The sequence below is a fragment of the Branchiostoma belcheri genome, unplaced genomic scaffold (assembly GCF_001625305.1).
Source record: "Branchiostoma belcheri isolate BF01 breed outbred unplaced genomic scaffold, Haploidv18h27 scaffold83, whole genome shotgun sequence".
In the NCBI taxonomy this organism is placed as follows: domain Eukaryota; kingdom Metazoa; phylum Chordata; class Leptocardii; order Amphioxiformes; family Branchiostomatidae; genus Branchiostoma; species Branchiostoma belcheri.
The window spans coordinates 1,203,138-1,216,579 of NW_017804498.1; the positions used below are offsets into that span (position 1 = coordinate 1,203,138).

General features: G+C 44.5%; 1 protein-coding gene across 1 annotated transcript; it reads left to right on the plus strand.

Moving 5' to 3' along the window:
* The first annotated feature begins 553 nt into the window (after nt 1-553).
* On the plus strand, nt 554-13,322 carry LOC109486753 (protein-lysine 6-oxidase-like). The gene is made up of 4 exons (XM_019790638.1): nt 554-1,021; nt 6,720-6,960; nt 11,387-11,549; nt 13,212-13,322. The coding sequence occupies exons 1-4, from the start codon at nt 865-867 to the stop codon at nt 13,320-13,322; spliced, it is 672 nt and encodes a 223-aa protein (XP_019646197.1). The 5' UTR covers nt 554-864.
* Nucleotides 13,323-13,442: the final 120 nt, after the last annotated feature.

Consider the following 13,442-nt stretch of genomic DNA (forward strand, 5'->3'; position numbering starts at 1 on the left):
CAAGCTGGATGCCAGGATGGAGTAAATTCGTGCCTCCTAGCAGTTTTCGTCAATCTGCAACTTTCCGGAATACTGTAGGTTTGGATGTCAAACAGAGAAAACTATAGCTGCCTTTGGGTGGTTTGCTCTCTCTTACAGCCATTTCTAGTTACCAAAATCGCAATGGAAAATTGGTGATAGCAACCCCATCTCGCCATGTGTGTGGGAAGGCTGCGGCTAGCTGTTCTATTGTCAAGGACCGCCGCCAGACATCAACGATCAATGTCAACGCAGGCAGGGAATGGGTGGGACTATAAACATGGGTCCAGGCCAAGTCACGACCGCCAAAATGACAGAAGCCATTACAACTGAAGCCCTCAAATCAGTCTGATGAAGAATCTGCGGAACAGTGAGAGCCCTATAGAGCCGTCCATGGTTGATTATCATCGCAATGCGCGGAGTAAGAGGTCAGTTTGACCGGGCACTGGCCTGTACCATGGCAACTTAGTCACGTGATCGTCTCATGCAATCCTGGGGGTACGTCAGCTTCCAATATTTAAACAGTTGGGAAGGTCTTTCCGTCGCACACGTAGCGGTGGGTGGAGAGACAAAAGTAGGTTTTAGGACAGACTGTTCTGTGCATCAGACAGACGGTTACAAAAGGCTCCAGTCACAGCCCGCCTGCGCCAGCCACGCATTCCTGCCCCGTCTTCTCCACCACCTCACCTCTTCCAAAAGGGTGGGACTGAGACAGTCTGACTGAGGAAAAGTGCCAGTGATAGTCTTTTGTTACTCGAAAGCGGTTCAAAGCGCGACATTTTACCTTAAGTGTCCGGCAAGCCAGCTCGTTCTCGCTGTTGAATCCATCAACTTCTCCCGACCACCATGCAGATTCAGTGCGCCCAGGTATTCCGTGTGTGCGGCATCGCGTCTTTCCTGGTTTTCTGTGTCCTATACGGGTCCTATCAGTACTACTACAACTACTATGGATACTACGGATACGGAGATTCGGAATCTTCCAATGACATCGACTCGGAGCCAGGTACGTGTAAGAAATATGCTCAAATCTTTTCAATACAGCTAGAGATTGGTAGGAAAACTTTTGACGCGATTTACGGCCATCTTTGATGCTTTGAGACCGTGGTGTGGTGGTATTGAGAATATCTACCGGTCATGCCGCAGTGGTCGTCGGCTGAGCGCATTCAGAGAGGGGGCTATCTTATACGCTATGCTCTTGGGTAAATTATTGGGGAAATGCTTCTTACAACATTTTACGGACAAAGTCTCAAGCCGGTGTACATAATATACATTGACGTTGACGATGATATTCTCAAGACCTCGAAACGGAAGCTACTGCTGCTGTATTGTCCCTAGCAGCAACATATTTCTGCGGACGGTCACGTATTCACCGCTTGGAACGAGCCGCTTTTAGCTGCAGGGCTACATAAGACGCATACAAGGGCGCTCCCTAAGACAAACCTAGTCTTTCATAAGGAATGGATTGAGACATAGCGCAATACATAACGGCTCCAGACAAAAGTGACACTTCAAAGCCGCGGACAGATCTTGACCTAGACCAAGATGACCTGTGTGCACTGTTCGCACACAACACTGACCTAAAACTGCCTGCTATCAGACGTTTGTCCTGTGACGGTCGTCCGATCATTTCTGTCGCTTTAACACGTATCGTAAATGTGCTGTCGCGATATGGTATGTATGTTGTGCTGCAGTGCTGTTTATAGCAGTGAGATTTTGTAAATTGGTAACAATTCCACCAGAAATGCAGACCAGCTGATGACGGTTTGGATAACTGATAGCGCCTCTTTGTACTAAAACAGACGCGGTGGCCAAGTTCTTTTTATTTAATGTTTGTTGGTACAGAAAGGCAAATCGACCCCGTCTTGAGATTTTCACTCGGCAGGGATCCTACTTGTAGGTCAAGTAATTTGGCAGCCCTCTAGGAATCATCAGCGCTGCCGCCTGACTCTCCTTGTCAGTCCGCTGGGGGTGAAAAGGTCGAATTCAAGATGTCTGCCAGTGTTTTAACCGGCATCAGGGGACTATTCATGCACATAAAGCATGCAATCAATGCAATTTTTGACACAATTCTGGGTTTTCATATAGACCCCACGACTCGTGTTTCGCGTATGATTAATATGCGAACTTCTTCGTACCTCTAGAATGTTTGCTTCTAAACGTCTTCTCTCTTGCAAGGTGTTGAAATGTAAGTTATTTATCTTCCCCTGTTCTCATTGAAAGAGTCCCAGGTACACATGTTGAGAGACCATGATTTGGCCATCTTATATGTCCATTGCTAGACTGGCTCTGACTCATAGTATAGTTTAGAGAGTGACTGTTCCCTACTCGCACCATTTCAGACCCTGCGTGGCTAGACTAATATTGACTGAACGCCCCTAAAATGGTTCTAACTTTACTACGTCAATCCTAATGGCATACTGATGACTCTCCTGAGGTTTTCAGATACAAGACACATCGTAACTCGCGGTGACCCACCTGGTCCTGATCTGTGAGGCTACAGATTGGGGTCAGGCGTTATGAAACGCAAATTTTATAGCTGTCGACAGATGGAACAAGTTTTACCTGAAAATAACTGAACGAGGACAACTCTTTTATGTAAAAGTACCCTTTTATAAGTCATTACTGGCACCCTGAGAAAAAAAAATATCATCAGGACCTATTTCAACCAATTTCTGTAATAGTACTAATACTTCGACTGAAGCTTCGCAGCTGTTTTTCCTTCCCGGTATGCAATATAGTTTTGTATAGCTGAGCTGTTAGTTTGTGTATCTGTTTGTTTGTTTGTTGTTTGTCCGGACAGAGTATTTTGACTGCACACGGGAGGGGGTGACAGGCAGAATGACAGGAGGTCAAAAGGTCGGATTTAGGAAATGGGGCTAACGCGGAGGTGTCAGAATCTGGCGGGAAGCCAGTGGTCGACATGGGGGAATTCAGGAAGCTGAGGACAAGGATTAAATTCTTCCCGGAAGTCTAAAATCTTCGATTTCTTGTTCTATTTTCTTGACAACATCATTATTTATTGATTCATTTATTTATTGAATCACGAAGCACGCTTCCTTAGATTCATTGGTACGACATTGAGTGGCGCGGAAAATTAAGGACAGAAATGTGTTCCAGACAACCTGCATTTCTACGTCCGAAATTCCACCTGAACACTACAACAGATTTATCAAAATTAAACTGAAATTTGAGGAAGCCAATATAAAATACCCATGTGCCACTTGTACAGATTTTGGACGTGACTCGAATCTAACAGTCGCGACAAGTCATATTGTATATGCCAGCCTGTATCCGTTGGATCTACAAGACCGTGCCATTGTTGTGTTCTGCCAGTCTGTCTGGCCACGCGTGCCGCGGAGTTGGAGCTGTCACGCCGGTTTCTGTGGAGTGTTTTCATGTCATTTCCTACTGCCCTGGCACGCAAAGCTCTTACAGATGCCGAATCCTGCCTAAAGTTACACAAGTTAATTCTTGAATTATTAGCTGGAACCAACTCAAATGAATCAACTGGAATCTATAAAACGATCAAATCGTCAAATTTGGGCAGAGGAATACTTTACTAAGTCCTAGTGGGGAGGTATCCACAATCCTCAGCAGCCAAAGCTAATTTACTGCACTGTGTTTCGTGTAGTTTTGTTTCATAGCCCCATCGGTCGCCAAGAGTCACTTTTAATGGTTCCGCGGCCTGCTCCCTGTTTAGTGACGCGTTTAAATTGTTGAGTAAAGTATGGGCTAGTCAACAATTTATACGCGTTACTCAACAGGGAGTGAGTCAAGGAACCATTAAAAGTGACTCTGGCGACCGAAGTGGCTATGAACCAAAACTACATGAAACATACAGTAAATTAGCTTTGGCTGCTACGGATTGTGGATACCTCCCCAGTGGAGATGAGTAGAGTATTCCTCTGTCTAAATTTGGTGATTTGATTGTTTGCCAAAAGTGATCTCCTGTTGAGAGGTTACCAGGCTTTGCGGCAAATTGTAATTGTTTGGAAAGAGTAGACAAAGTGTGGCGTAACACTTAACAACAAGACATTTGTGCCGAAATTCTTCTGAGGTTTTGCTGGTAAAAGTTAGTTGACGGTGAATTACACAATTAAGACGCTGAGACCCAGGTATTCTATGTTCCCTCTTAGCCTATTCTGCGTCTTGATTTCAACACTAACCAGGCACTTGTGTTGCAATAACTGTAAAAGATAATATGTATATACCCAAATAGAAATGCTATTAATGGCAAATGATTGTCGAGCCTTGTTGGAGGATTGTTTCCTGTATATGTAGAGGCAACCCCCAACCGCAGAGGTTTTATGTCAGACTCCGTTGCAACAGAGTTGTTTATGAAGTCTTGTCAGAGTTGTTTATGATGTTTTGTCAGGGTGGTTGCCGTTGATGAATTAGCTTGCCTCCCGGACCCCGGGCGACTAACACCTACCCTTGAACCTGAGATCTAAAGGAGGTTGGCTCAGCAGCTGGAGGCCCTAACTGTTGTCACAGACTGCTGGTTTTACTTACGCTCAGTCTACAGAGGCTCAGCATGCATATTGGAGGTGTGAAGTTTGAAGCTGCACATAATGTTAATAACTCTAATAGATTTTATCATATGTGTACATGTTTGTAATAGATGTTGTTCGATTTTAAAGCTTTTAATGGGTTGTAATTGTAAGTAACAGTGCAATTCAGAACCCATGGGTTCTGCAAAACTGTTTTACGTCGTTATCAATAAACCAGTCATATAATGTTACGCAATCGGAATGAGAGACGGACGCCAAATGTGATGAGAATCGTCGGCCATACCATGACTAGTGGGCGTCCCAGCTGTACCCTCTTTCTGGTATAACGTACTTTGCACATATTGAATCAATAGGGTCTTATCTTCTTTTTGTCTAAAAACAGACGGGCTGGTAATTGTCAATCCTGTCGTACCCATTCAATGGAGAAAATGTTTCAACCAGATACTGCCTAAACATGTCGCCGGTCCCAAAACATTAGCGACCTGCATGTTGGGACAGGAGCTGAATGGACTGGCAAAAGAGTATACCGTTTTAAAGCCAAACTAGAAAGGTTGCAAATGCATTATGTTATGCAGCCCCTCTTGAACTCAATTGTGCATGGTCAATGGCACTTTGAACATCATGTAACCCAATTATTATGGTGAGAGACGTCTGGTTCAGGTCATTGACCTTATTTCTTTGGAGAAGTAGGGAAAAATTATTTTCCTTCGAACATAATTTAAGTACTGTTCAAACTGCACACTACCAAATTACCTATCCCTGACCAGGCAGAGTTACTGAGCTGAATGAACTCACAGCTGCCGCGTCTGTTTAGATGCCATCATGATCATTCTTGAAAGACTTCCAGGTTGCCGGTTTGCATGAAAAGATGTTCTCTAGGACGGAGATGACAGGGCATTGCCCGAAAGTTAGCTTCCCTCGGCAGGTAGATTACAAGGACCGACATGACATACACCCTGCAGGTTGCTGTTGAAGTTGAAGCGTCTCTTATTATGTGCATTGACGAATACTATTGTAAACCTACCAGGCAGCTGACGGTCGATATCATAAAGCCACATACAATCCGATGACAAAGACCGGGCGTTTAGGGTGAAGCTGGGGGGGGTTTGACTGAACTCAACGAGGACACGTACAACGTACGTAAATCTCATTGTGTGCAGCAAAGCAAACTTAATCCGTCCCACAGACAGATAATTGTCCCCACCACCCTGATGTTGCTCCGTCTGGATGCCGACCTGGGTAACGTTAGCTCCACTGCCATGGCCAACCCACCGACCTGGTCCCGGACAAATGTCACAATTAGAGAGGAATTCACCCCCACAGTGTCAGTAGAATGGTATGGATGGCTAGCGCGAGGATACGGACAGATTGTGTTACAGATTATAACATTCTCTACATACCGTATCACTATCAACAGCTGGACATGTCAGCAGGAAGGTTTGACCCCGTTTAATTCTCAATATCGTTGCCACATTGTCGTAAGTGTAAGACTAGTAAACACTGAAGTTCTGTGCCTGGATTTTCCGTTAATAAAGTCGAGCCATGTGTTTAATTGTTTGTCGTAACGTCAGCTGGGCTCCTCAAAGGAGAGTCGGGACGTGTGTAGGAAAAGATAAACTTCTTTCCCTTCTTGTGTCTGCTGCGCGCGGAGCGACAGACCTCCCACTCTCGCATACCAGCGTCTGACAACTCAGCTGTGATGACGGTATCCCTGGAAATCACTGAGGTCAATGAACTTTGCTCGTCGTCTGTTGTGACTTTCTCCTCCCAACTGTTTCTATTTCGTGACCTTTTAAGAAGCTCCTACGAGGTAACGAGCCAAGTGGTTAGTTGACCCACAACCACGAAGTATTTACCAGCCGAAAAGGGGATGTGAGGACAGTATATGTACTGTGTTGTAAATTTTACTCGCCAGCGGGTTCAAGATGATTATGATGTCACATGAAAGTGAAGGTACGAGTGAATCACCAAAATTACACTCCTGAATTTTGACCCCCCCCCCACTGTATTCATTCAAAAGCAGATTAAGGATATGCATATTTGAATTTTTTCCTTTTCACACCTGCCATCTAATTCACATCGTTAGAAAAAACGTTGAGTTTTGAAAGCAGGGATTGCCAATTAAAATGTCAATTAACAGTCATATAAAAGCGTTTTCAATTTGATGGAAAAATTACATCTTGTCCCCAGCCCTACCCGATCTTGTTCCCGATGCCTACGTGATCCAGGTGTCGGCCTACCTGGACACCCAGCCCATGTCGAAGCTACAGTGTGCGCTGTCGGAGAACTGTCTCAGCAGATCGGCATGGAACGCCGACTTGAACGACAAGAGGAAACTCCTCAGGTTCGCCCTGAAGACTGAGAACAGGGGGAAGGGAGAGTTCAACCCAGAACTCCCCCGGCGCTACTGGGTCTGGCACTCCTGCCATCAGTGAGTACATCAAATATATTTTACAATACTTATTCCTTTCCACGTATTTGTCTGTCTCTCTGTCTGTGTGTGTGTGTACCGTGCGTGCGTGCGTACATGTGTGTGTGTGTGCGTGTGTGTGTGTGCGTGCGTGCGTGCGTGCGTGCGTGCGTGTGTGTGTGTGTGTGTGTGTGTGTGTGTGTGTATTTGTTTGTTTGTTTGTTTGCTTGCTTGCCTGTGTCAAGCCCGGTAATTTTAGGAATGGATACTGTACACTTGTAAAATTGGCAAAGTATCCTCAGCAAAGTAAATTCTATCATCACCCAAACGGACCCACGAACAAGGTTTGAATTTAAGATAACCTCTTGATGTCCCTGCTATTAGGTGACCTTAAAACCCAACTCCCCCTGGACGGGTCCGTCTGTTCGAACGTTGGCCAGATAGTTGCCCAAAGCGTGATGGCAACTGCGCGGGATATTCAAAAACCCTCTAGCCCGTCGATTTTTGAAATGCTTTCTGGTTGGTTCGCGGCTGCATTAATCTGTACCTCAAGCCACCGTGTAAGTGATTTGGCTTCCCAACTAGATGAAAATTGTTCACATTCTACGAGGAAGCATTGTCACGCCTTACAGATAAGCAGTGAGTCGATTGAGCCAAGTTCTTCAGCCAGATGGATCCGTGCCCTTCCCCTGGAATTTCTCAGGGGCAAGACTTCCTAGCACACAGCCCCAGTAGCCTGGTAACCGGGCCGATTTTATTTATTTTATTTTATGAAGATTTACCACATTTGTGGAAGGATTGACATAACAGGTGACTATCACCTTTTTCAAAGATGCCAACCCCGAGACAAGACTGTAAGGTTAGCCCGATAGCCCCAGTAGCCTGGTAACCGGGCCGATAGAACATTGTTTAGCCATTCCTAGGACACGTTGTCTTTCAACAGGCAGACGCAAGGATTGGGCTGTATACTGTCCTTGACACGGTGCTCGACTTGTGTTGGAATGAGGGACGAGGCAGAGGGAGGATTTAAACACGTCCATTCAGGTTTATCTGTACACAAGTCAGACAGAATAAATACAGAGAAGCACGGAGGTGACAATGCATCATTGGGCACTACATCTGGTAAGAGTATGTGGTGGATCATTCCTGTCTTCGTTTGCTCTACTCTTTACCCAGTAACCTAATTTTATACTCCCCAGGGCTGAACACATGATACATAACAACATACAAACGACGTACTTAGACAAAACATACAGCTGTTAGTAACGTGGTCACTGGTGCTGAACAAGAAAACAGCTTTCGACTTGACACCTTTCTTGACACCTTGGCAAGCTAAGTAAAAATACCAGGTTTCAGTCCAGGTACAAAACCGTTTTTTTAACAAACATTTACTCTTGGTCATCTGAAGTCTAGCTCTTGTTCAGATTACTTTCAGTCAAATGTATAAAAAAACGTATAGGACGTCTTAGTAAAAGTTTCAAGATGAAATCTTGCGTACAGCATTTTCGGAACAACCTACCGACCAATGCACCAATGAAATGGCAAACGTCTGTGATTATATAATTATAATGTCATGCTACGACCTGCGTTGATGGACGTAGAGGGCACTCGAATAGTGGCATTTCATAATCTCCGCTTTAAAACACATATTGCATCAAGAGTTTATTGGCATTCCATGAAAGGATCGTACAAAATGGTGGACCGTGCGGTTCTGCCGTCATGGTAGGGGGGCACAGGCTGGCCTTGGCGACAAACAAGTGCGGTTAGAGGTGAGTGAAGACAAAGTGTTTACCACATGTTTCGTTTTATCGCGATGTCTGTTGGTGAAAATCGGCTCCAACTTTCCGCCCAGCCCCACCCTGATACCTTGGCCAATCGTAGGAGTTCCTACTGCATAGATACCTGTTCACACCATGGGGTGATAAGGGACTGTACGATATTTACCGGGGGGGGAGGGCTGGTGCACTGGGGGGGAGGGCCATTGAAAATTTTTTGGCCTGGGGGAGGGCCATGGAAAAAAAATTGAGCCGGGGGAGGCCATCGAAAAAACAATCGGCCTGGGGGGAGGGCCACCGAAAAACTTTTGTAAAATATGGCGTCGCGTAGTACCGAATTACAAGAAATACGCCGTAAATTCCCGAATATAGAACGCACTTTTTACATTTTTCAAAATCCCAGAAGTGTCTCGGGCCGTCGCCAAAGTCGCGGTGCGTACTTTATTTGAGTTTTCCGCCGACAAATCCGTGGACGACCAGGAATATAGCGGGACACCGGCACGGGGAGCTTGGAACATCGATCGTCCATAGCATGTTTAGATAAGAATATTGACGAGTGGAAATAAAGCTAAACTTCAATAAAAGGAACATATTTCCTGTGACTATCGTCGATATTGACACCAAGTTGCGGTAAAAGAAGAAGTCAAGTCACCCACGGTAAGAAAATAGTAGGTCTCTGGCAATGACGCCCGGCGCTTTGTCATGCCGACAGGATCGTTCCCCAGCTAGCCGGCGCCGATCTCAGTGGAACCCCGGCAAAAATATAAGTACACATACAATTGTAGAGTTTATGAGTGGTAATATACGCAAGCCGTGAACGTTCTTGATCGTCGTAACGTAACATGTGATAACATAACAATTGTGCCTCGACTGATGGTCATCATTTCCAATACACTTCCGGCTTGAGTTCAACTCAGGAATCTTCAACAAAGATTATGCCCATGTCGTTTCAAAGGTTCAGAAATTGTTAACCATGTTTCACTTCGTATCACAAATATTTTTAAATCTTAATAAATGCCACAGGAACTTACTTTGTAGCGGGCTACACCAGCCAGTACGACGTGAAAATTCCAGCTAGATGTACTCCTACTCGACTGTTCGGCAAGCTACAATGATAGGGGCGGAGTTAACTTAAAATGTAGCCTTTGATGAAATCTTACCGCCCGGCCGGTGGGTGGGGTGTTTGGCGCGCCGACAGGCAAAGTACACCTACAGCTGAAGAACACAGAGAGGGCCGTGGCAGCGCTGAGGACAGCTTTCCAGAACATGGACCCCGAGAAGGAAGTCTTTCTTTCCTCTGAACAGACTGTACTTATAAGTTTTACGGAGTACTAATTAATAGTGTTTATTCCTTTGATTTTGTGACAAAAAACATCTATCACATAACGAGAGATTACTTGAAACGCAGTCAAACTTGTCACTTTCTCCTGTTCGGAATCGAAAGTCCCATTGATCCCAGTAGTCTATTGTTGTTGTGTTAATTGGTTTCGGTGTCAAATTTTTAATTCGGTAGCACCTCAACACCGGAAATACTCCGCCCAGTTCTCCGCCTGTATGATTGTTGCTCTCCATGGGTCGATCGGGCGGGCGCTATTAAAGAAGTGTTCGGCGCATTTCGTATTAAAAACATTAAAGCTACATACTTGTGCATCAACATTCAACTACCCCCCGTTACCGATAAAATCAATATTGAAATATTGTCTTTTTTTCACGAATCTTTATTGACCATTGCTTGCTTGATCACCAAGACACCAACACTCCAAAGCTGGATCCAAATCTGTGCGCCTTCGCCGCACTTGCCTTACCTTTCGATGCGGTGGTGACGTCTTGCAAGTCGGCTGCGGCCGGCGGTGAAAAACAAAACGAACTTGAAACGTTTCCCGCTACGTTACCTTACCATCACGTAGTACACGGCATAAATCTAGTTTTTAACAATTTTAAATTTGTTTGGAACGACGAACTGTCTTTAAGACATACATACTACATGTTCACTGTGGTACCGGCCGTGCGTAGAAGGGGTGCGTACTTAATTCGAGTTTTTCCATTTTACGTTTCAGACGGGAATATTTGTCTCCCACCAGCCCCAAATCGGGGGTGCGTACTTTAATTCGGGGGTCCGAAAAATTTTTTGGGGTTGGGGGAGGGCCATTGAAAAAAATTTTGAGCCGGGGGGAGGGCCATGGAAAAAATTTTTACCGGACCATTTTGCACCAGCCCTCCCCCCCCCCGGTAAATATCGTACAGTCCCTAACTTGTGCTGAGATGTTCCGTTGTGAGGTGGTGATGTTCTAGAAAGATTTGCGGTTCTGAGAGTTTGACAAACAGTGGGGGGTCTATGACACATGACTAGTAATTGGCCTCTTCATCACAACCTCCCCCAGCACGGTGAGAACTTGACACTGTGCTCCTCAGCCTGGTTTGAATTTACGGCAAAAATGAAGAACCTCCGGATTTAGAAAAGTGATGACACTCCTCACCACGAAGCCTGAGAGAGGACGTCGTTTGTCCCGTATGTACGGTAGCTTACGGTATTGAAGGTGAAGGCGCTAGGGGTACAGGCCACCCCTCCCACCACACCACACCACACACACTCACGGACACTGCAAATAACATGTACATCTACCGTTACCAACATGTACATGTAGGTGATTGTCGTTTGATTCATCCTCTAGACACTACCACAGCATGGACGCGTTCTCGTACTACGACCTGCTGGACATGAACTCAGGCGGGCAGGCGGCGGACGGCCACAAGCCGAGCTGGTGTCTGGAGAACACGGGCTGCGGCTACACCAGCAGGAGACCGGTCTCCTACAACTGCCATTGGGGCACACAGGTCAGCACTCGGGCTCACGGCCTTGGACTGTATGGTAGGATAGAATGTCGTTCTGCGGTCCAGCCCAGTGCTTTCAGAAAGGCTGCTACTGTAAAACTGTTCATTAATCTTTTATCATACGCTAGTGTTTTACTTGTTGTTTATAGAGACCCGTACATGTTCAGACTGATTTTAAACATCAATTTATTCGAAACATAAAGGTTTTGTTATGACTTCACCATCTAGTGGTGATGTCATATTGTTTTTGCTGACGTTTCTGTTTCTTCTTCTCCTGCCATTTCTTTAAATTGATTCAACTCCTTCATTTTTGGGCCAAATAACATGAACTTTGGCATGAAGGTACAGTGGTCAAATACCCCAAGGTGTTTTTTTAATTTTCTTGGTACAGGCTTTTAGAATGGTTTTATTGTGACTTTTTGTTTGTGTTATAGGATATGTACTGTAGCAGTGTGTGTTGCCAAATATGGGCAGCAGGTGCACCCTGTTTGGAGATCTGGTCTCTGATTGGCTGTTCCCTTAATTACTTTATTGCTGAATGAACACCTGTGTAGGCTTCCACATACTTATAATAGGAATAGTTACTTTGTTTTTTTACAAGTATTAGCCAGGAAAAGAAGTCTTTTGGGTTGTAAATCGGTAGAAACATGTCATATAACCTACATTTCTATATACCTTGCTATTTTTTAAACCAAATTTTAAAATTTTTAAAGCAGATAAGCTGCTCTCCTCTATTCTTCTTGCTGATTGGCTGTTGAGATCTAATTGGGTTAACTGTATTAACAGCTGCACATAGCCATACCATATTGACAGTATTGAACTGCATTCAAGTGTTTTGGGGTAGATATGTAAAACTTTCCTTCTCAAGCATTGGAATGCGGGACATAAACGCTTTTTTTTAAATCTTGAAAAACAACAGCATTATGGAAATAAATCCTAACCAATAATGTAGGGGATAGCTATCCAACTGTTGCATTCTTAGTTATATGTCACAGACTTCATACTATATTTATATCAATATAAAGCATTGTTTTCCCTTGTATTTCTCCTTCTTTCCCTGCAATGTCGTGAAACTTGGTGAAGTCATGCTACATCTGCTCCAAAGCAGATGTCGGCCTTTCTAGTTAAACTTTCTGTTTGTAGAATTAGCTAAGCTCTTAGATGTACTATGATATCTTCAATAGACTCATTCCCCAACAAAACATGACCAGCAGAAACACGTTGCAGTAATTTTAGTAAAACACAACCCTTGCTGGCGATGAACCTGTCCGTACATCTTGGCACGGCTTCTGCCACGTCCATCAGCAGGTGTTATTCATGATTTCACATTTCCCATAATGCCTAGTAAAGGTCACGGATATGACGTATGACCACTCCCTCCCCTTCCTCGATGTGATATTTCCAACAAGTTCTATCGACAAACTTCTCAACTATATTGTTTTGAATTATTTATCTAGTATAAAGCCCATGCCATAATTGCATTTTTGTTGGAATTAGAGAAAATGACATACCTTCTATTGTTCTACCTTCTACCGAAGACTCTCCTACTCGCACGGTCGCATTACGTATATCCCCTTCTTACGTCATATCCCATCCATATCCGCGATCTTTACTAGGCATTATGGGAAGTGTGAAATTCATGAATGTATATCTGGTGCATTTCAGGGCATCTCCAGTGGCTGCTGGGATACATACACCTCCGATCTGGACTGCCAGTGGATAGATGTGACTGACGTGAAACCGGGATCTTACATCATGGAGGTTTGTATTTACTGATACTAAACGCTTCATTTACGATTTACAACTAAACTGGAAGGTTTGTATTTATGACCCACAACTAATACAAAGCTTCGATGTTGGTATTTAGAAACATAGTACACCCAATACCGCAATGGA

What these genes read in the sequence shown, in the direction of transcription:
- LOC109486753 (XM_019790638.1), top strand. Translation starts at nt 865, where the DNA reads ATGCAGATTCAGTGCGCCCAGGTATTCCGTGTGTGCGGCATCGCGTCT. An exon ending in TGACATCGACTCGGAGCCAG is followed by an intron (nt 1,022 to 6,719) that starts GTACGTGTAAGA and finishes TCTTGTCCCCAG; the next exon opens with CCCTACCCGATCTTGTTCCC. An exon ending in GTCTGGCACTCCTGCCATCA is followed by an intron (nt 6,961 to 11,386) that starts GTGAGTACATCA and finishes TTCATCCTCTAG; the next exon opens with ACACTACCACAGCATGGACG.